This window comes from Cnephaeus nilssonii (assembly GCF_951640355.1).
Source record: "Cnephaeus nilssonii genome assembly, chromosome: 21".
In the NCBI taxonomy this organism is placed as follows: domain Eukaryota; kingdom Metazoa; phylum Chordata; class Mammalia; order Chiroptera; family Vespertilionidae; genus Cnephaeus; species Cnephaeus nilssonii.
This window is the reverse complement of record NC_137092.1, coordinates 38,319,949-38,341,714: the sequence shown is the minus strand read 5'-3', so window position 1 is coordinate 38,341,714 and position 21,766 is coordinate 38,319,949. Positions and strand designations below refer to the sequence as shown.

General features: G+C 41.9%; 1 protein-coding gene across 1 annotated transcript; it reads left to right on the top strand.

Moving 5' to 3' along the window:
- Positions 1-1,020: 1,020 nt before the first annotated feature.
- LOC307093805 (T-cell surface glycoprotein CD1e, membrane-associated-like) lies at positions 1,021-10,471 on the top strand (the record flags this gene model as incomplete). The annotated part of the gene is made up of 6 exons (XM_079762083.1): positions 1,021-1,120; positions 1,435-1,731; positions 4,704-4,982; positions 5,176-5,454; positions 9,607-9,816; positions 10,467-10,471. The coding sequence occupies 6 exons, from the start codon at positions 1,021-1,023 to the stop codon at positions 10,469-10,471; spliced, it is 1,170 nt and encodes a 389-aa protein (XP_079618209.1).
- Positions 10,472-21,766: the final 11,295 nt, after the last annotated feature.

Below are 21,766 nucleotides of genomic sequence, written 5' to 3'. Positions count from 1 at the left end.
CTGCCTCACATGAAACTGCTCTCTAATCAAATACCACCCAGGGGACACCAGTGCTCCAGGCCATGAACTGTGAACAGAAGGCTGCATGGCTGCTCTTCAAACTCAGAGCACCTGTGGACACACTCAACTCCTTTAGGGTAGAATGGGTATCCGAGGCCTCTCCCTGTGTATTCCCTACAGACCCATCCATACAACATGAGTGAAAATCTCTGTCTGTCAGCTCACCACTTCCAGGTCAATCCCACTCATGGGTCCCTTTAACAGCCACAGTTTGTCTAACTGGGGAAACTGAGAAGAAGTGTGTCTTCCTTTGATGATCTGATCACCTGTATTGCTACTGCTCCTCCCTTTTCACTATGGAACATGGAGAGTTGCCTGTGATGATGCAGCTACACTTAAAGTGCATCATGTCTTCTAATAATGTTTTTGTGAAGAGCAGAATAGAAAGATAGAGAGAGTCTGAGGGGATAAGGAGAACAGGCAAGGAAATGAGAAGAATGATGGTAGACTCCAGAGGAAAAACTGATGGGTAGGTAAAGTCATACAGAAAAGATAAAGAAGAAAGGAAGGCTGGGAAGCTGATAGGAGTGGGAGGAGACCACACAGAGATAAGGAGTGGGGGCACTGCTGGAAAGGCCACTGGCCACTACCAAGGACCTTCCATCACCTCTCTTTGGACTTGATTTCTCCAAGGCCAAGAGGGACATAACTTTCCAGCCAGACCACAGACTGCAGACCTTCTTGGAAGCCACACTCATTTCATAGTTGTTGGCACCATGGGGAGGTTAGGGCACAGACAGCGGCAGGTAGAAAATGTGGAAGCCAAGATAGTGATCGAGATGGAGGGGAAATGAGAGACCTTGTGGGAGGCTGTGGTGAGGGAGGCAGCAGGGTTTCTCTGACAGAGAAGTGAGCAGAAGGAGAGGTGTGTTTGTCTGTGTGGAGGGGAAGTTAGATAAGAGCGCAAAAGGGTTTGGAGGGGAAGCTGGTCTCCGAGTTCTGAGGAGCACTTGTCCTGCTATGGCATCCTTTACCCAACAAGCTTCAATGCTGCTGCTGCTGCTGCTGCTGCTGCCCCTGCTCTTCAAGGGAATTCTCTGCCCTTGGCCAAGCCCAGAGGGTAAGGAGAACCCGGGTGGAATGATACCTGTGGTTGGGCATAGCAGGGTGGAGAAAGGTTCTGGGGAGGATCTGGGGGAGGGAGTAACGCTCCCCATGGGTGCCCTTGTCATCTGCATGCAAGGCTAGTTCTGGGCAATATATCCTTGACCCCAGCCTCAGTTTTTCTCTCTGATTTTGGGGAGAAGAAATTGGGTCAGGGGGAAGGGGAGATGAGAATATGTGCCAACTTTATCTGCATTTCTCTTTTCCTATATGGGCTCTTCTTCTCCCATCCTTTCACCCTGTCTCAATTGTCATTTCTCTGTCTCTCAGCTGGCCAAGTCCTAGGACCCCATCATCTAGCAGGAGAAGAACCCCTCTCCCTTCACGTGCTCCAGATCTTCTCCTTCGCCAACCACAGCTGGGAGAAAACCCAGAGCTCAACCTGGCTGGGCGAAGTGCAGACTCATCGCTGGGACAGTGTCTTGGGCACCATCAGCTATCTGTTGCCCTGGTCCCGGGGCAATTTTAGCAAGGAGGAGTTGAAGTACATCAATTCGCTATTGCAGCTGTACTTCGATGGATTTCCCCGGGAAGTGCAGGCATATTCCAGGCAGTTTCAGTTGGAATGTGAGTTTGCTATTCCAAGCTGGTTTTTGCCTGAGGGGTCCAACCAGGTGAAGATGGTATATGGGCTCTGACCTTCATTCAACCTTCCCGACCTTGTTTTCTGTTTCCCTTCACTCACTCTCTCCTCTTTGCTTCACCCTTCTCGTCATTCCCACTCTACCTCCACCCCAGCACAAACACAGAAGGACCTACATGCACATATCTCCTCACACCTCTGAATGTACCCTCATATTCTGGCTCCTTGGGATGGCTGTCTCCTTTTGATGTTCTTTCCTCACCCTCGGCCTCAGATTCAGCTTTTCCCAGCCAGGATCTGCTCTCCTTTCTTCCTGGCCTGAGTGTTCACGTGGCCTAACCAGTACCCAAGCCTCCCAAGTAAGCTCTTCCTTATGAGTCTGCTATATTTCTAAGCCTTCCCAACTAGGCCATTTAAATTAATTATTATTATTATTATTTTTTAAATTAAATTAATCTTTATTGTTCAGATTATTACAATTGTTTCTCCTTTCCCCCCCCATAGCTCCCATCCACCCGGTTCCCACTCCACCTTCTGCCCTTACCTCTCCCCCACTGTCCTCATCTATAGGTGTACGATTTTTGTCCAGTCTTTTCCCGTACCCCCCAAACTCCTTTCCCCCTGAGAATTATCAGTCCACTTCCATTCTATGCCTCTAATTCTATTATATTCACCAGTTTATTATGTTCATCAGATTTTTTATTCACTTGATTTTTAGATTCACTTGTTGATATACCTGTATTTGTTGTTCATAATTTTTGTCTTTACCTTTTTCTTCTTCTTCCTCTTCTTAAAGAATACCTTTCAGCATTTCCTATAATACTGGTTTGGTGGTGATGAACTCCTTTAGCTTTTTCTTATCTGTGAAGCTCTTTATCTGACCTTCAATTCTGAATGATAGCTTTGCTGGGTAGAGTAGTCTTGGTTTTAATATTCACTTTGAATATTTCTTGCCACTCCCATCTGGCCTGCATAGTTTCTGTTGAGAAATCAGCTGACAATCGTATGGGTGCTCCCTTGTAGGTAATTAACTGTTTTTCTCTTGCTGCTTTTAATATTCTCTCTTTGTCTTTTGCTCTTGGCATTTTAATTATGATGTATCTTGGTGTGGTCCTCTTTGGATTACTTTTGTTTGGGTTCTGTGCACTTCCTGGACTTGTAAGTCTATTTCTTTCACCAGGTGGGGGAAGTTTTTGGTCATTATTTCTTCAAATAGGTTTTAGTATCTTGCTCTCTCTCTTCTTCTGGCACCCCCATAATTTGGATGTTGGTATGCTTGAGGTTGTCCCAGAGGCTCCTTACACTATCTTCAAATTCTTGGATTCTTTTTGTTTTTGCTTTTCCGGTTGAGTGTTTTTTGTTTCTTGTATTTCAAATCTTTGACTTTATTCTTGCGTTCCTCTAGTCTGCTGTTAGGTCTCTTTATGATATTTTTTATTTCAGTCAGTGTATGTTTAATTTCCAGTTGATCCTTTTTCATATCCTTGAGGGTCTTGCTAAATTTATAGGCCTTTTCTAGGAAATTCTTGAAAAACCTTATAACCGTGGTTTTGAACTCTATATCCAGTCGTTTGCTTTCCTCCATTTCTTTCATTTGTGATCTGTTTCTTTGTCTCCACATTTTCAATGCCTCCCTGAGTTGGTCAAATAGCTTTGTGTGGTAGGTGTCCTATAGGGCCCAGTGGCTCAGCCTCCCCAGTTACCTGAAGTAGACACTCTTGGTGCACCCCTTTGTGGACTGTGTGCACAGCCTTGTTGTAGTTAAGTCTTGATTGTTGTTGGTGTCACTGGGAGGAATTGACCTCCAGGCCAATTGGCTGTGAGGATCAGCTTTGTCTACACTAGGAGAACTTCTGTGCTTGAGAGACCCTTATGAGACAAGACTTGCAAAATTGCAAAAGCCTCTGTGCTCAGCTTGGATGGCAGGGGCAGGTCTCAGGGCAGAGCAGACAGCCTTAGCTTCCTGTCAGCCCTGCCCTATGAGGCCCTTGGGTCTCAGTGTCTCTCGGTAGTCACTGTAATCACATCTGAGAGAAAGCTGCCCTCGATTTTCGCCCGCTGCCAGACAGTCCAGTTTCTCCCCGAATGAGTCTGGGTTCACAGAAACTCGCCCTGAACTGGAGTTCAGCACAGTCGGGAGCTTCCTTCTCCCTTCCGCTTTAGAAAGCCAGCCACGCACTCAGCCGTCTGTGCACTCAGCCGCCCATCCTCTCTGCATGCGCGTCTCCGTACCTCAGCCTTTTGCAGCTCCTCTGAGTCTCAATGTGCTTTCCTTTTTCCTTTTAGTTGTAGAATTTCTACTCAGCCAGCTTTCCTGTGGTTCTGGATGTTGTCAGTTTTGTCTTTTAGTTGTAGTTTTGATATTGTTGTGCAAGGCAGCAGTTTAGGTGTTTATCTTGGTTTCCTCTCTCAAATTAATTGTTATTTTTAAAAACCCCATAATTCTTTATTGTTGAAAGTATTACATATGTCCCCCTATTTCCTCCATTGAAACTTTCCAGTCTCTCCCCAACCTTCCCCCCCCCCCCCCCCCCCCCCCCGCCACCCCAGGCCCTCACCATCCCATTATCTGTGGCCATGGGCCATGCATATATGCATACAAGGTTCTGGTTGATTACTTCCACCCACCCACCCTCCCCCACCTTCCCTCCAAGATTCTGAACTCTGTTCCATGCTTCCATGTCTCTGGATCCACTCCATTCAGTTTATTTTGTTACTTAGATTCCACATATGAGTGTGATCATGTGACACTTGTCAGATTAATTATTTTTACATGCCTTTATTCTCTTCACATTTTCTTTCCACATTTTCCCCTCCTCTTTTCATCCCAGCATGAGTATCCCATACGATTCGCCAGATAATTTTTCTTCCCTTGATTCCCTTTACTTTAAAGGTTGTTCCTTTCCCTCCCAACAATTCTTTCCACACTGACGCTCTCTTCTTTGTCCACCCCCAGATCCCTTTGTGATCCAGACATTATCCGGCTGTACACTGCATCCTGGGAAGGCCTCAGAAGCCTTCTTATATGGGGCATATCAAGGATCAGATTTCCTGAGTTTAGAAGGATATTCCTGGAAGCCGTCTCCAGGAGCAGGAAGTCGGGCTCAGAATGTCTGTATAGAGCTCAATAACTACCAATATATTAAAGAAGTGGCGAGGAATCTTCTTGGTAACATCTGCCCTCGCCTTCTGGCTAGCTTTGCTGCAGCAGGGAAGTCAGAACTGGAACGGCAAGGTCAGCCCAACTCCCACTCCTGTCACATCTTTAGAGCTTCAGTTCTTGTATTTGAGTTTTTAACTCTTTATAATCTCTTTGAAATACAAAATAAGAGGCTAGAGGATGAGTTTCCAAGACCAGAGAAAGAAGTGGTTACTCAAACTGCTAAGGTTCCTGACTCACTAAAGTCCGCTTCTTCTCATCTTTCCAGTGAAGCCAGAGGCTTGGGTGTCCAAAGGCGCTAGTCCTGGTCCTGGGCGTCTGCTGCTGGTGTGCCATGTGTCTGGCTTCCATCCCAAGCCTGTGTGGGTGCGGTGGATGCGGGGTGAGCAGGTGCAGCCCGGCACTCAGCAAGGTGACATCCTGCCCAATGCTGACAGAACATGGTATCTTCGAGTGACCCTGGACGTGGCAGCTAGAGAGGCGACTGGCCTGACTTGTCGAGTGAAACACAGCAGCCTCGGAGGCCATGATATAATCATCCATTTGAGTGAGGAACAACGAGGCCATCATCTAATCATGCACTGGGGTGAGGAAGAAGGAGGTCATTTTCTAATCATATACTGGGGTTTGGCAAGCCTGAGGGAGGGCTGGTGAAGGATGAAGAAATAGACAGACAGGAGAATAAGCTGGGTTTGGTGGATCTTCTGTGCCTAGCTGAGGCCACAGAACAGATCCAGACTGCAAAGCTTATGCTTTATTTATAGTCAGGGGTAAACAAGGTAATTTACAATGTTCTTGTAAGTTTCACATGTTTTGACAGCACTTGATGCCCCTTCCACAGTCCATTAGCTACCCAGGAAAGATCTAGGGAGCAGTCACAAGATTAAGCTTAATTATACTTAGAGGACTGAGCCCTCTCCACTGGGACGTGTTTGCGACTTTGCCAGCAGGGCAGTCTGAGGCTTAACCCTATAACCGTTCCCTATATGAGGTGAGGAGGAAGGAGGGCCACTGGGGGAAATGAGAGTCTTCCCCATAGTTCCCGGGCTAGTGAATGAGCACCTGGGGAAATGAATAGGAATACTATGCACAGAGGATGAAAGTGGGAAAAGCCAAGTAAAGAAGGGTGAAGAACAAAAGCAATTAAATTTCAAGAAAACAGGAGAGGATTGGAGGTAGTAAAGAGAAAAAAAGAGGGATCTAATGATGTGGTAAAAAAAAGAGAGAGAGGGGTGAGATCAGGGACATAGACCAGGAAGAACTGAAAAGAGGGCTCTAGAAAATACACAGGAAAACATGTGGATGGCCCCACCCCTGTGAAATGAGAAGCATTAACTGAGGTAGAATAGAGACAATTCATAAATTGGCATTCTTATTTTATCCCCAACCAGACGGATACCACATCCTCCTGATATTGGCCTGTTTGGCTATAATGGTTACCCTGGTTGTGTTGGTTGTGGTTGGTCCGTGGTTTCAAAAGCAGAGGTGAGATTTTCTTGTTCGGTTTCTTCAACTACTTACCCAATCACTCTTGTTTTCTAAAAAGAATTTTTGTGAGTTTATTTGAGCTAATCTGTGGACAATTGCTGAGAAGCAGTATCTCAACGGATTGGGATAGTGCTGCAGAGAATGGCGGGTTTTCGTCTATTTCATACATTGCCATCAAAGGAGGGGACGTAGTTGGTTACATGAAATCCACTGGTGATAAATTAGAGAGGCGGGAGAAAGCAAACGGGGGCGGGGCGGGGGGAACCTCTGGATTGGATAAAAAGTAAAATGATAGACTCATACTTAGGTGGGTTCAGGAAAGGTAAGAGTCCAAAATTAATATGATACCAATAACAATGAATGAATTTGTGGTATCCTCTCCTAGTGCCCAGGCACATTATGTTGTACCTCAAAGGGTCCAGAAAAAGGGAAGTTACAAGTTAACCAGATATTTCAAGCATATGTTATCACAGATGCACAAAGACAGATAGGCTCAGTTAAGGTAGAGGTTGACCTTGTCAGACTTCCCCCTTTTTTGATTTCTTTCCTTTGAGATCAAGATTCTCTTCTCCCACAGCTTCAACTGGACCGTCTGCTCTCCCCATGCACCCAACCTTGCCCTTCCCACAGAAGCCAACATCCAACAACCTAGGAGTTTAGGACATCAGCTCTACTTGGCACAGAAATCATGGATGAAAAACAGATTCTTGAAGAAAGGAAAAATAAGTCTAAGCAAACTCTGATGGCATTTGTTTTATCTTATGCATAACATTCTTGTCTGCTTCTTAAAAAAAAATCACACAACTATTTTTATTGTAGAAAGTATTACAGATACTTTTTCCCATTGATCCCCTCCAACCTGCACCTGCCTCTTTTTCCCATTGATCCCCTCCAACCTGCACCTGCCCCTCCCAAGCCTTCACCACACTATTGTCTGTGTCTATGGGATATGCATGTATGCATGTGCGTTCCCCCATTAATCACCACCCCCCATTCTCCCACCCACGCCTTTCATCTGAAATTCGTCAGTCTGTTCCATGCTTCTATATCTCTGGATCTATTTTGTTCATCATTAGATTCCACATATGATTGAGAACATGGGATTCTTATCTTTCTCTGACTAGCTTATTTCGCATAGCATAATACTCCCCAGGTCCATCCATGCTGTTGCAAATGGTGAGAGTGCTTTCTTTTTTACAGCCGTGTAGTATTCCATTGTGTAAATGTACCACAGCTTTTTATCCACTCATCTGCTGATAGACACTTGGGCAGTTTTTGAATCTTAGCTATTGTAAATCTCTCTGCTTAAATATGGTTCATTAAATAAACAAAGCATGATTGTTTTAAAACAACGTATTCTGATAGAGAACCGGACTCATTTGGAAACCTGTCCTCCCACCGACCCCCATCTTGTGATAATCTCTCTTCTGCTTTGGCCACATGTTATTGATCCTTCAAACTCGAATTCGGATGCCTGTTTCTCACGGAAGCTTCCCGGGGCTGTTCAATTGAAATCTCCAGACAAGTGCATTAATGCATTGTGTGGGCCCCACCCAGTGGATCAATGGACGCCATCTGACTGAATGTATGGGACCCAGCTGCACCGGGGAATCGAAGCTCTGGACTCTGGCCTTGCTGCTGACTCTGCGGGAGCCCAGCTGTACCTTTCTCAGGGCTGGGCTCAGAGGCAGGGACTGTGGAGCCTGAGGAATGTAACTCCATGCAAATAAAGTCTTTTCCCACGGCCCCTTCTCCCGTGGGGGCTTTGGCAAGAGCTCCTGTCAGCGGAGTCCCCAGAGCCCAGCTCCCATCAGCGACAGAGAAGGTAGATTCTTTGGTAACAAAAGGACATTTTTCTTCTATGCCTTTACTTTAAGTTTCATATATTTATACTCTGGATGCAGATTCATCTCCCTCTCTTTCTTTAGAGCATGCCTTTACTATGAAAACTAACCAATCCAGAGCCCATACCCTCAACATTCTGCTTTTTCCAGCTCTTACACTATTCCCCTGTTCAATAACCCCATGACCAAGCATCAGACCTCTGGGGACATGCTCTACACTCAGAGGTTCACTAAAACTATTCAAACTAGCTAATCCTAAATCTGTTTACCCTGCCTTTGTCATTCACATAAAAACCACTAAACGGTCCTAGCTGGTTTTGTTCAGTGGATAGAGCATCGGCCTGCAAATTGAGGGTCCCGGGTTTGATTCCAGTCAAGAGCAAATGCACCGGTTGTGGGCTTGCTTCCTAGTAGGGGACATGCAGGAGGCAGCTGATCGGTAATTCCCTCTCATCATTGATATTTCAGTCTCTCTATCCCTCTCCCTTCCTCTCTCTCTACAAATCAATAAAAACATTTTAAAAATTGTCCAGTGTCATCACTGATTTGGGAGAGAGGATTAGGCAGCCTCCTCACTTCAATGTTCTGGAAGTTCCCCATACGAGAGAAAGTTCCCCATAGGGGGTCAAGTTTGATCCAGCACCTTTTGTCTGCATGGTATTCAGGTGTGTGGTGAACATTCCACTTACAGAAGGCCATAGTGTCATGCACAGAACTACAGAACCTCCACAAAAGCTTCAAAGGGCCTTGGAGGCCTGTTAGGTGGTGTAGCAAGGTGAAGTACTCGAGCTTGCTTGAGTGCACATCTGTGTAACATGGTGGGAGGTGGGGAAGAAAGATCCCATGTTACCCAGAAGTTCTCAAAGAGGCTGTTATTCTGAAAATGCTGGGTGACACCAGCACATAGGAACCTGGTGTTTTAATGAATAATAAGTTCTGACACATCCATTACTGAGTTTGAGATTTGCAGATGCTGCAGGCATGAGTAAACTATGTCAGTATCAGATAATCAGCCTCCAAATATATTACTAGACATAGACATGATATAATTTTTATAAGAGTATAATATGGAACCCAGTGCATAATTATATCCCAAAATACCTTTTGTCCATTTTTTCAAAATATCCTATATAATAAAAGCCCAGCGACCGAACAGCAAAATGACCAGAAGGACCAGCTGACCAGTCACTATGAAGTTCACTGAACACCAGGGGGCAGACGCTCAACGCAGGAGCTGCCCGCTGGTGGTCAGTGTACTACCATAGTGGGAGTGCCACCTGGCTGACCAGGATGAGCAGTTGCTCCCACTAGGAACCCTGGGCCGACGGGCAGGAACCGGGGCTGTGATTGTCGCCTCTTCGCCCCAGGCTCCTTCTCCTTGCCCCAGGCTCCTCCTCCTCGCTCCCTTCTGCCTCCTCTGGATGCCCACAGACTGCGCAGTGTCGCCGCCACCAAGTTCTCAGAACGGCCCTGGAGGTTGGGTGGCGGGTTCATGGCCACTGCAGGACTGAGGCCTAATCCACCACCTCTCAGTGCTATTGTCCCTGGGCCCGGCCCTGACCGGGTTCCCTGGACAGGTGAGTGCTCCGACTCCACGTAATATGCTGGACCAGGGAGCAGCCACTCAGAGAGCGGGTCCACAGCCACTTTGCTGACCAGGATGAGCGGCGCTCCCAAGGCGTGACTATCCTCGCTGGCCATGCCCCCACCAGTGCATGAATCTTGTGTACTGGGCCTCTAATATATATATATATATATATATATATATATATATATATATATATATCCGCATAATAATCTGGCCACTCAGTGTATAGCCTATATAATAAAAGGCTAATATGCAAATTGTCCCCTCGACCAGGAGTTCGACCAGCAGGCAGGCCGGCCAACAGCCCATGTCCCCTCCACCTGGCAAGGCTGGCCGGACCCCACCCATGCACAAATTCATGCACCGGGCCTCATATATATATATATATACACTCACACACACACACACACACTGAGTGGCCAGATTATTATGCGTTCAGAGATCATAATAATCTGGCTATTCAGTGTGTGTGTGTATATATATAGTATATACTTAAAACAGAGAAGCTGATTGTAATGATATTTGAGAAGTTTTGTGTCATGAAATACATGTGAATTGTAGCCTTTTTTTTTCAGTTCCTCAAACGGATATACTTCTCTCTTTACTGGGTCTTAGCGTAAACTATGTTTTCTTTTTCAGGTTAACTCCTCATCTTCTCTCAGAATGCAGGTCTGTCATCGCTTTATGGGAATCCTTCCGGATCTCCTTCACTTGGTCCATGCCTCCTATCATTTGTTACCATGGCACCGTATACTTCTAAATTTTCTGTTTATGACAGCTGTATTTATATATTCATTTGTATAACTCTTTCATTCACACTAAACTCCATCAGAACAAAGGATTTATACCTCTTTATCTACTGTTAATTTGCTTTACCATGATATTCTCAGCTCTTAGTAAAATGCCTAGCATATAGGAAATACTCAATAATTATTTATTTAAAAGAACAAATTTAAGAGACTTAACATTTTCCATGATACAGATAATTCTATTTATTAAATTTAACTTAAAAATATAATTTGAAAGAGAGGACAGATATACAGATATCTACACTTCTTCCCATAGGATGACAGAGAGGACAGATATACAGATATCTACACTTCTTCCTATGGCACTGTGTGCTTAGCAGATGCTGTGTAGCCCATAGCATCTCCTTGCAACAACCCATATGCCTCAAACCACCCAAATACCTCCAGCTGGAGTCTCAGTTTTAACATGACCCAAATGGACCTGTGCATCTCAACGCCATCTTTCCCAAACAGTGTTGTCGATCTTTGTAAATGTTGCCACGCTACCTCCTCCTGGTCACTCTTTGTTTGATTAATCTGAATTACCACCATGCTGTGTCACTCCACTCTCCGTTCTCACTGCCACTGCCTTGTTCAGGTCACTCTCTGATTGTAAATCTCATTGCGAACTAGGGAACTTTTCTAAATGCTATTTTAACCACATCAGTCTCCTGCTCAAAATCCTTCACTTCCTTGAAAAACAGAAGAATTTTTTAATATGGCACCTGTCATCAGGGCCTACTCTGGCCATATCTCTTTTCTTCACCTTTGGACCCTAAGCTTCAATATCCACTTCTCTCATTTAAGCTTCTGTACATTTCCCCTGTAAATTAACACTAACTTTCTAGTACATTTTACTATGTGATAAGGCGCATATTCCCTTCATTACTTTTCAGCAAAAATATTTAGGATCTTACTCCTTCATGCCCCCCAGGTAAAATTAAAAAAATATGAAATCTACTTGAACTTTCTGTAGAATTAAAGGGCTGCTACTCAAAACAACCCCCGCTCCCGTTTATATTTCATGCACATGATGCAATGGATCCTTTAGTTTCTAGTAAAAACAAAGGAGGTGCTGTAGGGGTCCATGTGCTGTAGTCCCTGCCTTGATTCCTTGCAGGTACAGTTTTCAGGATGAATAATTTCCCAGGCAAACTTATAACTCCGCTCAGAGACATTCTTGGGTTACTGCCATATGACCAACTGCTCTTACAGCTTTAAACTCAATAAACCAGTGTTAATAAATAATTCTCTGGCTATTTTTAGCAAGACAAGTAATAATAAGTGTTGGAAAGGTTGTGGAGAAAAAGAAAAACTCACACACTGCTGGTGGAAATGTAAATTGTTATAGTTGCTATGAAAAACCAGTATAGAGGTGCCACAAAAATTAAAAGTAGAGTTACCATATACTCAGCAATCTGTTAGTTGGTTACTACCTGAAAAATTGGAAAGCATTTATTTGTAAAGATACATGCTCCCTTTTGTTCATTATAGTATTATTCATGGTGGCCAAGACATGGAAACAACCGAAGTGTCTCTCCATAGATGATAGAACAAAGAAGACGTGGTACATAAATACAAGGAAATACTACTCAACCATAAGAAAAAATGAAATACTTTCATTTGCAACAACATAGATGGATCTTGAGAATATTATGCTAAGTGAAATCAGTTAGATGTAAAAAAGTCAAAAACTATGATTTCACTCATACGTGGGATATAAAACTGAAAGCAACACATGAACAAACAAGACAAACAAAAAAACACTTATACACAGAGACAACAAACAGTATGGTGGTCACTCGAGGGAAAGGGGGTTGGGGAGAGGTAGAAAAGGGTAAAGGGGGTCAAATACAAGGTGACAGAAGAAGACTTAATTTTGGATGGTGAACACACATTACAAAACACAGAGGATATATTATAGAATTATACAATTGGAAGCTCTATAATGTTATTAACCAATCATTTAAAATAAAAAAATAAGTCTTTCATTATTATATTTTGTATGCTTTTATTTACACTTATGATATTTGCATTCTCATATTTGTATTCTTTTTCTTTTGCATGTGTTTTGGGCTGTGGATTTAGAAGCATTTTATCTGCTTTACTTTTTGTTTTACTTTTTTCTCTCTTTTGTTCAAAATCTATTTTTATTGATTTCAGAGAGGAAGGGAGAGGGAGAGAAAGATAGAAACACCAATGATAAGAGAGAATCATTGATTGGCTGCCTTCTGCATGCCCCACTGGGGATCGAGTCTGAAACCCAATCTGCATCTATTGACCTCTTCTCGCCCATCCCTGCCACCTGCCCCAGGCTTTCACTACCCTATTGTCCATGGGTTATGCACATATGCCTACAAGTTCTTTGGTTGATCTCTTTCCACCCACACACCCTCCCTGGCCTTCCCTCTGAGATTCTGCAGTCTGTTTCATGCTTCCATGTCTCTGGATATATTTTGTTCATCAGTTTATTTTGTTACTTAGATTCCACATATGAGTGAGATCATGTGATACTTGTCTTTCTCTGACTGGCTTATTTTGCTTAGCATGATACTCTCCAGGTCCCTCCATGCTGTCTCAGAGGGTAAGAGATCCTTCTTTTTTACTGCTGCATAGTATTCCATGGTGTAAATGTACCACCGCTTTTTTATCCACCCATTTACTGATGGGCACTTGGATGTTTCCAGATCGTAGCTATTGTAAATTGTGTTGCTCTGAACATAGGGGTGCATACATTCTTTCTGATTGGTGTTTGGGTTTCTTAGGTTATATTCCTAGAAGTGGGATAACTGAGTCAAATGGCAGTTCTATATTTAATTTTTTGAGGAACCTCCATACTGTTCTCCACAGTGGCTGCACCAGTCTGCATTCCCACCAGCATTGCAGGAGGGTTCCCTTGTCTCATCCTCACCAGCATTTGTCATTTGTTGATTTGTTGATGGGAGCCATTCTAGCAGGCGTGAGGTGATAGTTCACTGTAGTTTTAATTGTCATCTCTCTGATGATCAGTGTCTTTGAGCATTTTTTTTTTTCATGTCTCTGGGCCATCTGTATGTCCACTTTGAAGAAGTGTCTATTTAGGTCATTTGCCCATTTTTTAATTGAACTGTTTATCTTCCTTTTGTTAAGTTGTATGAGATCCTTATATATTTTGGATATTAACCCTTTATCAGATGTATCATTGTCCAATATGCTCTTCCATGCAGTGGGCTCCCGTTTCATTTTGTTGATGGTTTCTTTTGCTGTGCAGAAGCTTTTTATTTTGATGTAGTCCCATTTGTTTATTTCCTCCTTAGTTTTTCTTGCCCTAGGTCTAGGAGATGTATCCGCAAACATATTGCTACAAGAGATTTTGCTGCCTATGGTTTCTTCTAGCATTTTTGTGGTTTCACGACTTATTCTTTTTTAAGTCTTTTAGCCATGTTGAGTTTATTGTTGTGTATGGTGTAAGTTGGTGGTCTAGTTTCATTTTTTGTATGTATTTGTCCAATTTTTCTAATATAATTTATTGAAGAGTCTCTCTTGAGTCCATTGTATGCTCTTGCCCCCTTTGTCAAATATTAATTGAGTGTAATGGCTTGGGTTGATTTGGGGGGGGTGTCTCTGTTCTGTTCCATTGATCTATATGCCTGTTCTTATGCCAGTACCAGCCTGTTTTGATTACAGTGATTTTATAGTATAACTTGATATCTGGTATTGTGATCCCTCCAACTTCGTTCTTCTTTCTCGAGAATGACCCCTTTTAGCCCGTGTACCTCATCTTTTTTATCCATTCATAAATCCAATGACACAAGTAATTTTTATGTCGTGGCTACTGTGAATAATGCAGCAATGCACATAGGGGTACATATATCTTTATGAATAAGTGTCTTCAAAATTTTAGAGTAGATACCCAAAAAGGGATTGCTGGGCCTTGTGGGAGCTGTATTCTTTTTTAATTAAAAAAAATTAAATTTATTGTGTGCCTATCAACCAAAGTCAAATCCTCATTTGTCACCATATATTTGACCCCCTTTACACTTTACTAAACTCTCACCCCCTTTCCTCTGGTAACAGCCATACCGTTATCTGTGTCTATGATGTTTTTTTTTCTTGTTTGTTCATTTGTTGCTTTCAGTTTTATATCCCACACATGAAGGAAATCCTGATGTTAGCTGAGGTTTAGTGGTAATTACCCTATTATGTTGAAGTAATTTTCTTCTATAACTAATTAATTGGAGATACACACACACACACATATATATATATGTGTGTGTGTGTGTGTGTGTGTGTGTGTGTGTGTGTGTGTGTGTGTGTGTATGTATATATATTGATTTTGGAGACGAAGGGAAAGGGAGAAAGAAATAGAAACATCAATGATGAGAGAGAATCATAGATCGGCTGCCTCCTGCATGCCCCTCACCGAGAATCGTGCCCGCAACCCAGACATGTGCCCTTGACCGGAATCAAACCTGGGACCCTTCAGTCCGCAGGCCAACGCTTTATCCACTGAGCAAAACCAGCCAGGGATAATTGGTTGTTTTAATTATAAATGAATGTTGTATCTTATCAAATGTTTTTCTGCATTTATTGATATGACCATATAATTTTTATCCTTTATTTTGTTATTGTGGTGTATAACATTGATTGATTTGCTTATGTTTAACTATCCTTGTGCTTCTGAAATGAACTCCATTTTATCATGATGTATTATCTTTTCAATGTATCGTATTCGTTTTGCTAGTATTTTGCTTAAGATTTTTGCATCTATAATCATCAGAGATAGTGGTCAATTGTTTTTGTTTCTTTGTTTTTGTGGGGGAGTTATCCTCGCAAAGTTTTGGTATCAGAGTAATATTGGCATCATAAAATGTTTGAAAGTATTATCTTTTCTCTAACTTTTTGGGAAACATTGAGAAAGATAGGTGTTACATTTTCTTTGACTATTTGGTGGAATTCACCAATAAAGCCTGATCTGGTCCTGAACTTTTACTTTTTGGGAATTTTTTGATGGTTCTTTTAATTTCCCCACTCTTGATCTGTCTATTTACATTTTGTTGTTCTTTGTGATTCAGTCTAGGAAAGATATATATTTACTAGAGGCCCAGCGCACGATTCAATCGTGTGGGTAGGGTCCCTAGGCCTAGCCTCCTGTGATCAGGGCCATCTTCTGCCTGTTCGCCAGTCCCCAGGCACAATGCTGCCTCCGCCGCCGCCACTGAGCTGCCAGGCTGTTGGGATCACCAGCTCATCCCCAGCCTCTGCCGCTGCTGCTGGGGCTTGAGGCGCTGACGAAGAGGAGCACGGCAGGGGATCCGGGTGCGGACAACCGGCTCCCCGCCTCCGATGGCAGCGGAGCTAGGTGTCCAGGGTGTCCGAGGCAGCCCCCCTCAGCGGCCGCCAATCCAGCCGTTGAGAGGCAGGGTGGGGGGGGGGGGGGGGGGGGCGGGAGTCCCGCACCTCTCAATGGCCGGATATGCCACCCCGAGACCCGCCCCCCAGCCTCCCACCGCCCAATCGTGGGTGTAGCGGAGTGATGGTTATTTGCATATTGCCTTTTTATTATGAAGGATGGGAACTTATCCATTTCTTCTAGGTATATAGTTGTTTTTAGAATTTTTTGTATGATCTTTTGTATTTCTGTAGTGTCTGTGATAACTTTTCCTTCAATTCTGATTTTGAATATTTGAATGTTCTCTATTTTCCTTAGTGAGTCTAACAAGAGGTTTCTCAATTTCATTATTTATTTCAAAGAACCAGCTATTTGTTGATTTAAATTGGTATTATCTTTTTGTTCTCTATTTTATTTAATTCTACTCTAGTTATGATTTTTTTTCCTGCTGACTTTGGGCTACATTTGTGTTTCTTTTTCTAATTTTTAAAGATATAATGCTAGGTTTTTAATTTGAGATTTTTCTTGTGTGTTTATTAAAAAGATAAGCTGGTAGTGATATAAACAGTTCCCATTACTACTTCTACTTCATCCTAAAAGTTTTGATATGTTGTATTTTCTTTCTATAATTTTTGATCTCTCTTCTTATTTCTTTCTTGACCCAGTCATTTCTAGTAGCATGTTATTTAATGTCCATATATTTGTGGTTTTTTTCTGCCTTTTTATAGTTGATTTCCAATGTGAAAACATTGTAGTCGGAGAAAATGCTTGATGTAATTTCAATCTTCTTAAATTTGTTCAGATTAGTTTATACTCTGATATGTGGTTTATCCTTGATAATGTTTCATGTGCACTAGAGAAGAATGTATATTCTCATGCTCTGGGGTGAAAGGCTCAGTATATGTGAATTATGTTCATTTGGTCTAGTGTTTCATTTAAGGTGATTTTCTTCCTGATTTTCTGTTTTTCTGATCTATCATAGCTGTCAATAGGATATTGAAGTCCTCTATGTTAATTGGGTTTTTGTTAGTTTTTTGTTGTTGTTTGTTTTAGTGCTGTTAGTAGTTGCTTTATATATTGGTCCTCCTTGATTGAGTGCATAGATATTGAGAAGTGTTGTGTCTTAATATATTGTTTTCTTTATCATTATAAAATGTCTGTCTTTGTCTTTTGTTACCTTTTTTATCTTGAAATTTATTTTGTCAGATATACGTAATGCTATACCTTCTTTCCTATGGATATCATTTGCTTGGAGAATTATTATTATTATATTTTTGCCCTTTCAGTTAGAGTCTATATTTGTTTTTGCAGCTGATATGTGTCTCCTGAAGGCAGCATATGTTTATGTTGGTTTTGTTTTTTATCAAATCTATTCCTTTTTATTGGTGAGCTTAGTCCAATTACGTTTAGTTCTGGGTGTTTTTCTTTGTGTGTGTCTGGTTACCACTAGGTTTATGTTAAAGAAAATTTTACATGGACAGTATTCTTTTTTTCTTTTTAATGCATCTAATCACCATCCTGTTTCACAAATGCATTGTTTTACTTCTCTTTTTTATGTTTTTGTTGCTAAAACAGATTATCCCTATTTATGTTATATGTTCATTTCTGAATTCGAGTAGCTTTTGTCTTCTTCCTTTTTTAAAATGCTATTACCTGCTTTTGCCTTCATGTGATATTTAAGTGTACAGTACAGTACCCTATTCTAAAAAAGGGTTGTAATACCATGCTTCTGCCTGCCTGTGAGTAATCTCCATGTAGTTTTGTGACCTTTTGTTCTTTGTTTCAGTTATATGAACATTTCTTGCAATGGAGGTCTTCTGTGGCAAATTCCCTCAGCTGCTGTTTGTCTAGAAAATGTTTTATTTCTCCTTCATATCTAAAGGTAACTTTGCTGGGTATATTATTCTTGGCTGGTAATTTCTCTCTTTACGTAGTTTGAATATTTTATTTCCAGCTCTCCTCCCTTGTAGGGTTTTTTCTGAGAAACTGATGATAATCTAATGAGATTTCCTTTATAGTTTACTGTCTTCTTTTCTTGGCTACCTTGGTAAATCTTTCATTGTTATTAATTTTTGACAGTTTTAATATAATGTGTCTTAAGTAAGGCATTTTTGAATGGAGGTAATTAGGTGTTGTATTTGTTTCTGGGATTTAAGGATTTGGTTCTTTCCATAGGTTTGGAAATTTCTCATCAACTATATTTTTTGGAGTAGGCTCTCTGTTTTCTTTCTTCTTTCTTCTTTTTTTCGGATATGCCCATTATTCTTATATTGCTCTTTCTGATGGAGTCAGATAGTTCTTGTAGAGTTCTTTCATTTAAACATTTTTTTCCAATATCTCTCTTCTTTGCCCTGCATCATTTCTAGATTTCTGTATTAATAGCACTACTTTTTTCCTTCATCTGGTCAACTCCATTTCTTAAGATTGCTGGTTTATTCTTTATCAATTTTATTGAGTTTTTTACCTTCAGAATATCTATGTGGTTCTTTTCTAAAAGTTTTAATCTTGTTGGTAAAGTATTAGTTTTGTTCATTGATTTTATTTCTAGGTTCATTAAATTGCCCATCTCTGTTTTCTTGTATCTTGTTGAGTTTTTTGTAACTGCAACAATAATTTTTTTTTCACTTAAATCACATGTTCTTATGTCTTAAGTTCATTTTCTCAAGATTTAAATTTTTTTCTTTCTGAGCTGCCTCATTACCTTTGTTATTCATTGTGTTTGACGGATTTCTTTTCTTTCTAGGTATCGATGTATGCATGGCACTACCCTAGTAGATTGATTCAAGGAAAGTCTTTCTAATGATTTCTAGTAGGTGACACTGAATCACAGGGGTTTTTTTTTGTTTGTTTGTTTTTTTTAAATTTATTGATTTTTTACAGAGAGGAAGAGAGAGGAATAGAGAGTTAGAAACATCGTTGAGAGAGAAACATCCATCAGCTGCCTCCTGCACACCCCCTACTGGGGATGTGCCCGCAACCAAGGTACATGCCCCCGACCGGAATTGAACCTGGGACCCTTGAGTCCACAGGCCAACACTCCATCCACTGAGCCAAACCGGTCTCGGCTGAATCACAGGTTTTTTAGTTCTCTTGAACTCCTCTGGCTTTTCAGATCTCTGTGAGTTGGTAGAAAATGTCCTGTGATTTCTGGGAAGCTGGACATCTTTTCTGTGTCTAGGTCGCTTCAGTCTCAGGGGACAAACTCTGCAAGGGAATGCGGTGGACATTAGGTTTCCCAATCTGTAAATTCCCTGTGCTGCCTCCTGAAGCTAGACACTGCTGGCAGTGAAGCCACAGTGGGTGGGTGTGTGGTTAGCTGGGAGAAGCAGGCTGCTACCTGTGTTGCTTTATATCCAGTAATGGTGACTGGCAGACCTCAGTGGCCTCCCCTTTGTATCTCCACTGACCCTGGAATTGGTTGCAGAGTGCAGCTCTTGCTCAGGGAAAAATGTTTCTGTACTATTAGCCATCAGGTTTGTAGGTAATGTCCTCTGCCATCCCACACTCACTGGTTCAGCTTCTTCTGGGCCCTGCTGCTAGCTCTGGGAGGGTGAGAGGAGGCAGGCTCTGGCAGGGTGATGGGAGGTGGCCAGGCTTGGTGGTTTGTTCCTCTGTCTGAAATGCCAATTGCCGGACAACCATGGCCATACCTCTGTTCTTTGTGCTTGTCCAGGTCACTGGGTTCAGCTGCAGCGTATACTGACCTCTTCCCTAGGAATGCTCACTGTGTTTCTCTGTTCCTCTCTGTAGGGAGTGCCAGTGACAACCCAACCCTTCCCTCTCTGGGCTGAGACTCCCAGTGAGCTTCAGGTTGCAAACTCAGGGATTCATCCCTGGCACCATCTTAGCTCTTCTCTCTCCCACCTCCCTGGTTTGCTCCCCTTGCCCACCTTCAGGTGTTTCATTGTGCAGCTCTCTCAGGTGTGTTTGTGGGTTGATAAAAGAACTCTTTGTTGAATTACAACTGTTTAAATACCTGAAACTTCAAGGGGAGAAACTAAGGGGCCCCTCACTGCACCATTTCTCTGACCTCTATTATTATTTTTTTTTGAGGAAACTCCATACTGTTTCCTGAGTGGCTGTACAAATTCACATTTTTGCCAGCAGTGTATGAGGGATTCTTTTCCTCTCCACCCTCTCCAACTCAAGTTATTTCTTGTCTTGTTGATAATAGCTATTCTAACAAGTGTGAGGTGGTAACCCATTGTGATTTTAAATTGCATTTTCTTTTAACAAGTGAAGTTGAGCATCTTTTCATATATCTGTTGGCAATTTGAATATCTTCTAGGGAAAAGTATCTTTTCAAGTCCTCTGTCAATTTTTAAAAATTGGATTGTTTTGTTGTTGTTTTTTAGTTTTATGAGTTCTTTATATAATTAGCTCCTTATCAGAGATTTTGTTTGCACATATCTTCTAACCTTTAGTTGGTTGCCTTTTATTTTGTTGATGTTTTCTTTTGCTGTACAGAAGTCTTTTGGTTTGATATACTTTGATTCATTTATAAAATTTTCCCTGGCTGGCATGGTTCAGTGGTTGGAGCATCAGCCCATTGCAATTTAATTCCCAGTCAAGGTCAAGTATCTGGGTTGCATGTTTTATCCCTGATCCTGGTTGAGGCACGTATGGGAGGCAACCAATGAATGTGTCTCTCTCATTGTTTCTCTCTCTCTCTCTCTCTCTCTCTCTCTCTCTCTCTCTCTCTCTCCCCATTCCCCACTCCTTCTTGCCCTTTCCCTCTCTCTAAAAAATTTTATATCAGTATTCCTTGCATTATTAAGTTTAATTTTTGGGTTGACTCAGATCATTAATTTCATAAGAAGAATTATGTGGCATATTCTTTGAGTTTTTGAGTGTTCAAATATAGATTAATTTTGGCCATATAAAATAATGATAATTTGTCTGAACAAAAAAAATTTAAGATTCTCACATTACCTCAGAATTCTCAAATATTTCTCCCCAGCATTGAACATGAGGTATCTAATGCTAATGTCTTAAAATTCAGACACCGGGTGAGACTGAGTGTAAACTTTTCTCAATAACTGGGAGCACAATTCTGTGAGTCCTCTATAGTAGAAGAGTAGAGGTTTTAGGCTGGGTTTTTGTTGTTGTTGTTTTCTCCTAAGGGCATCTATCTGAAATATTAGTGGCTGGCTTATGTTTTGGGCTCTGAATAAATGTCACTCGAATGCTTATATGAAAACCAAAGAAAGGAATAATAGTTAAACTGTCTCCAAGCTGCCACAGCAAGCATTAATGAAAGGGTAAAAAATAAAGACTCAACACAGTAATTAATTCTCCCATGAACTCTCTAGTCCCCTAGGTCACTTCTCTGCCTCACATGAAACTGCTCTCTAATCATATACCACCCAGGGCACACCAGTGATCCCAGGCCATGAACTGTGAACAGAAGGCTGCATGGCTGCTCTTCAAACTCAGAGCACCTGTGGACACACTCAACTCCTTTAGGGTAGAATGGGGATCCGAGGCCTCTCCCTGTGTATTCCCTACAGACCCATTCATACAACATGAGTGATAATGTCTGTCCATCACCTCACCATTTCCAGGTCAATCCCACTCATGGGTCCCTTTAACAGCCACAGTTTGTCTAACTGGGGAAACTGAGAGGAAGTGTGTCTTCCTTTGATGATCTGATCACCTGTATTGCTACTGCTGCTCCCTCTTCACTATGGAACATGGAGAGTTGCCTGTGATGATGCAGCTACACTTAAAGTGCGTCTTGTCTTCTAATAATGTTTTTGTGAAGAGCAGAATAGAAAGAT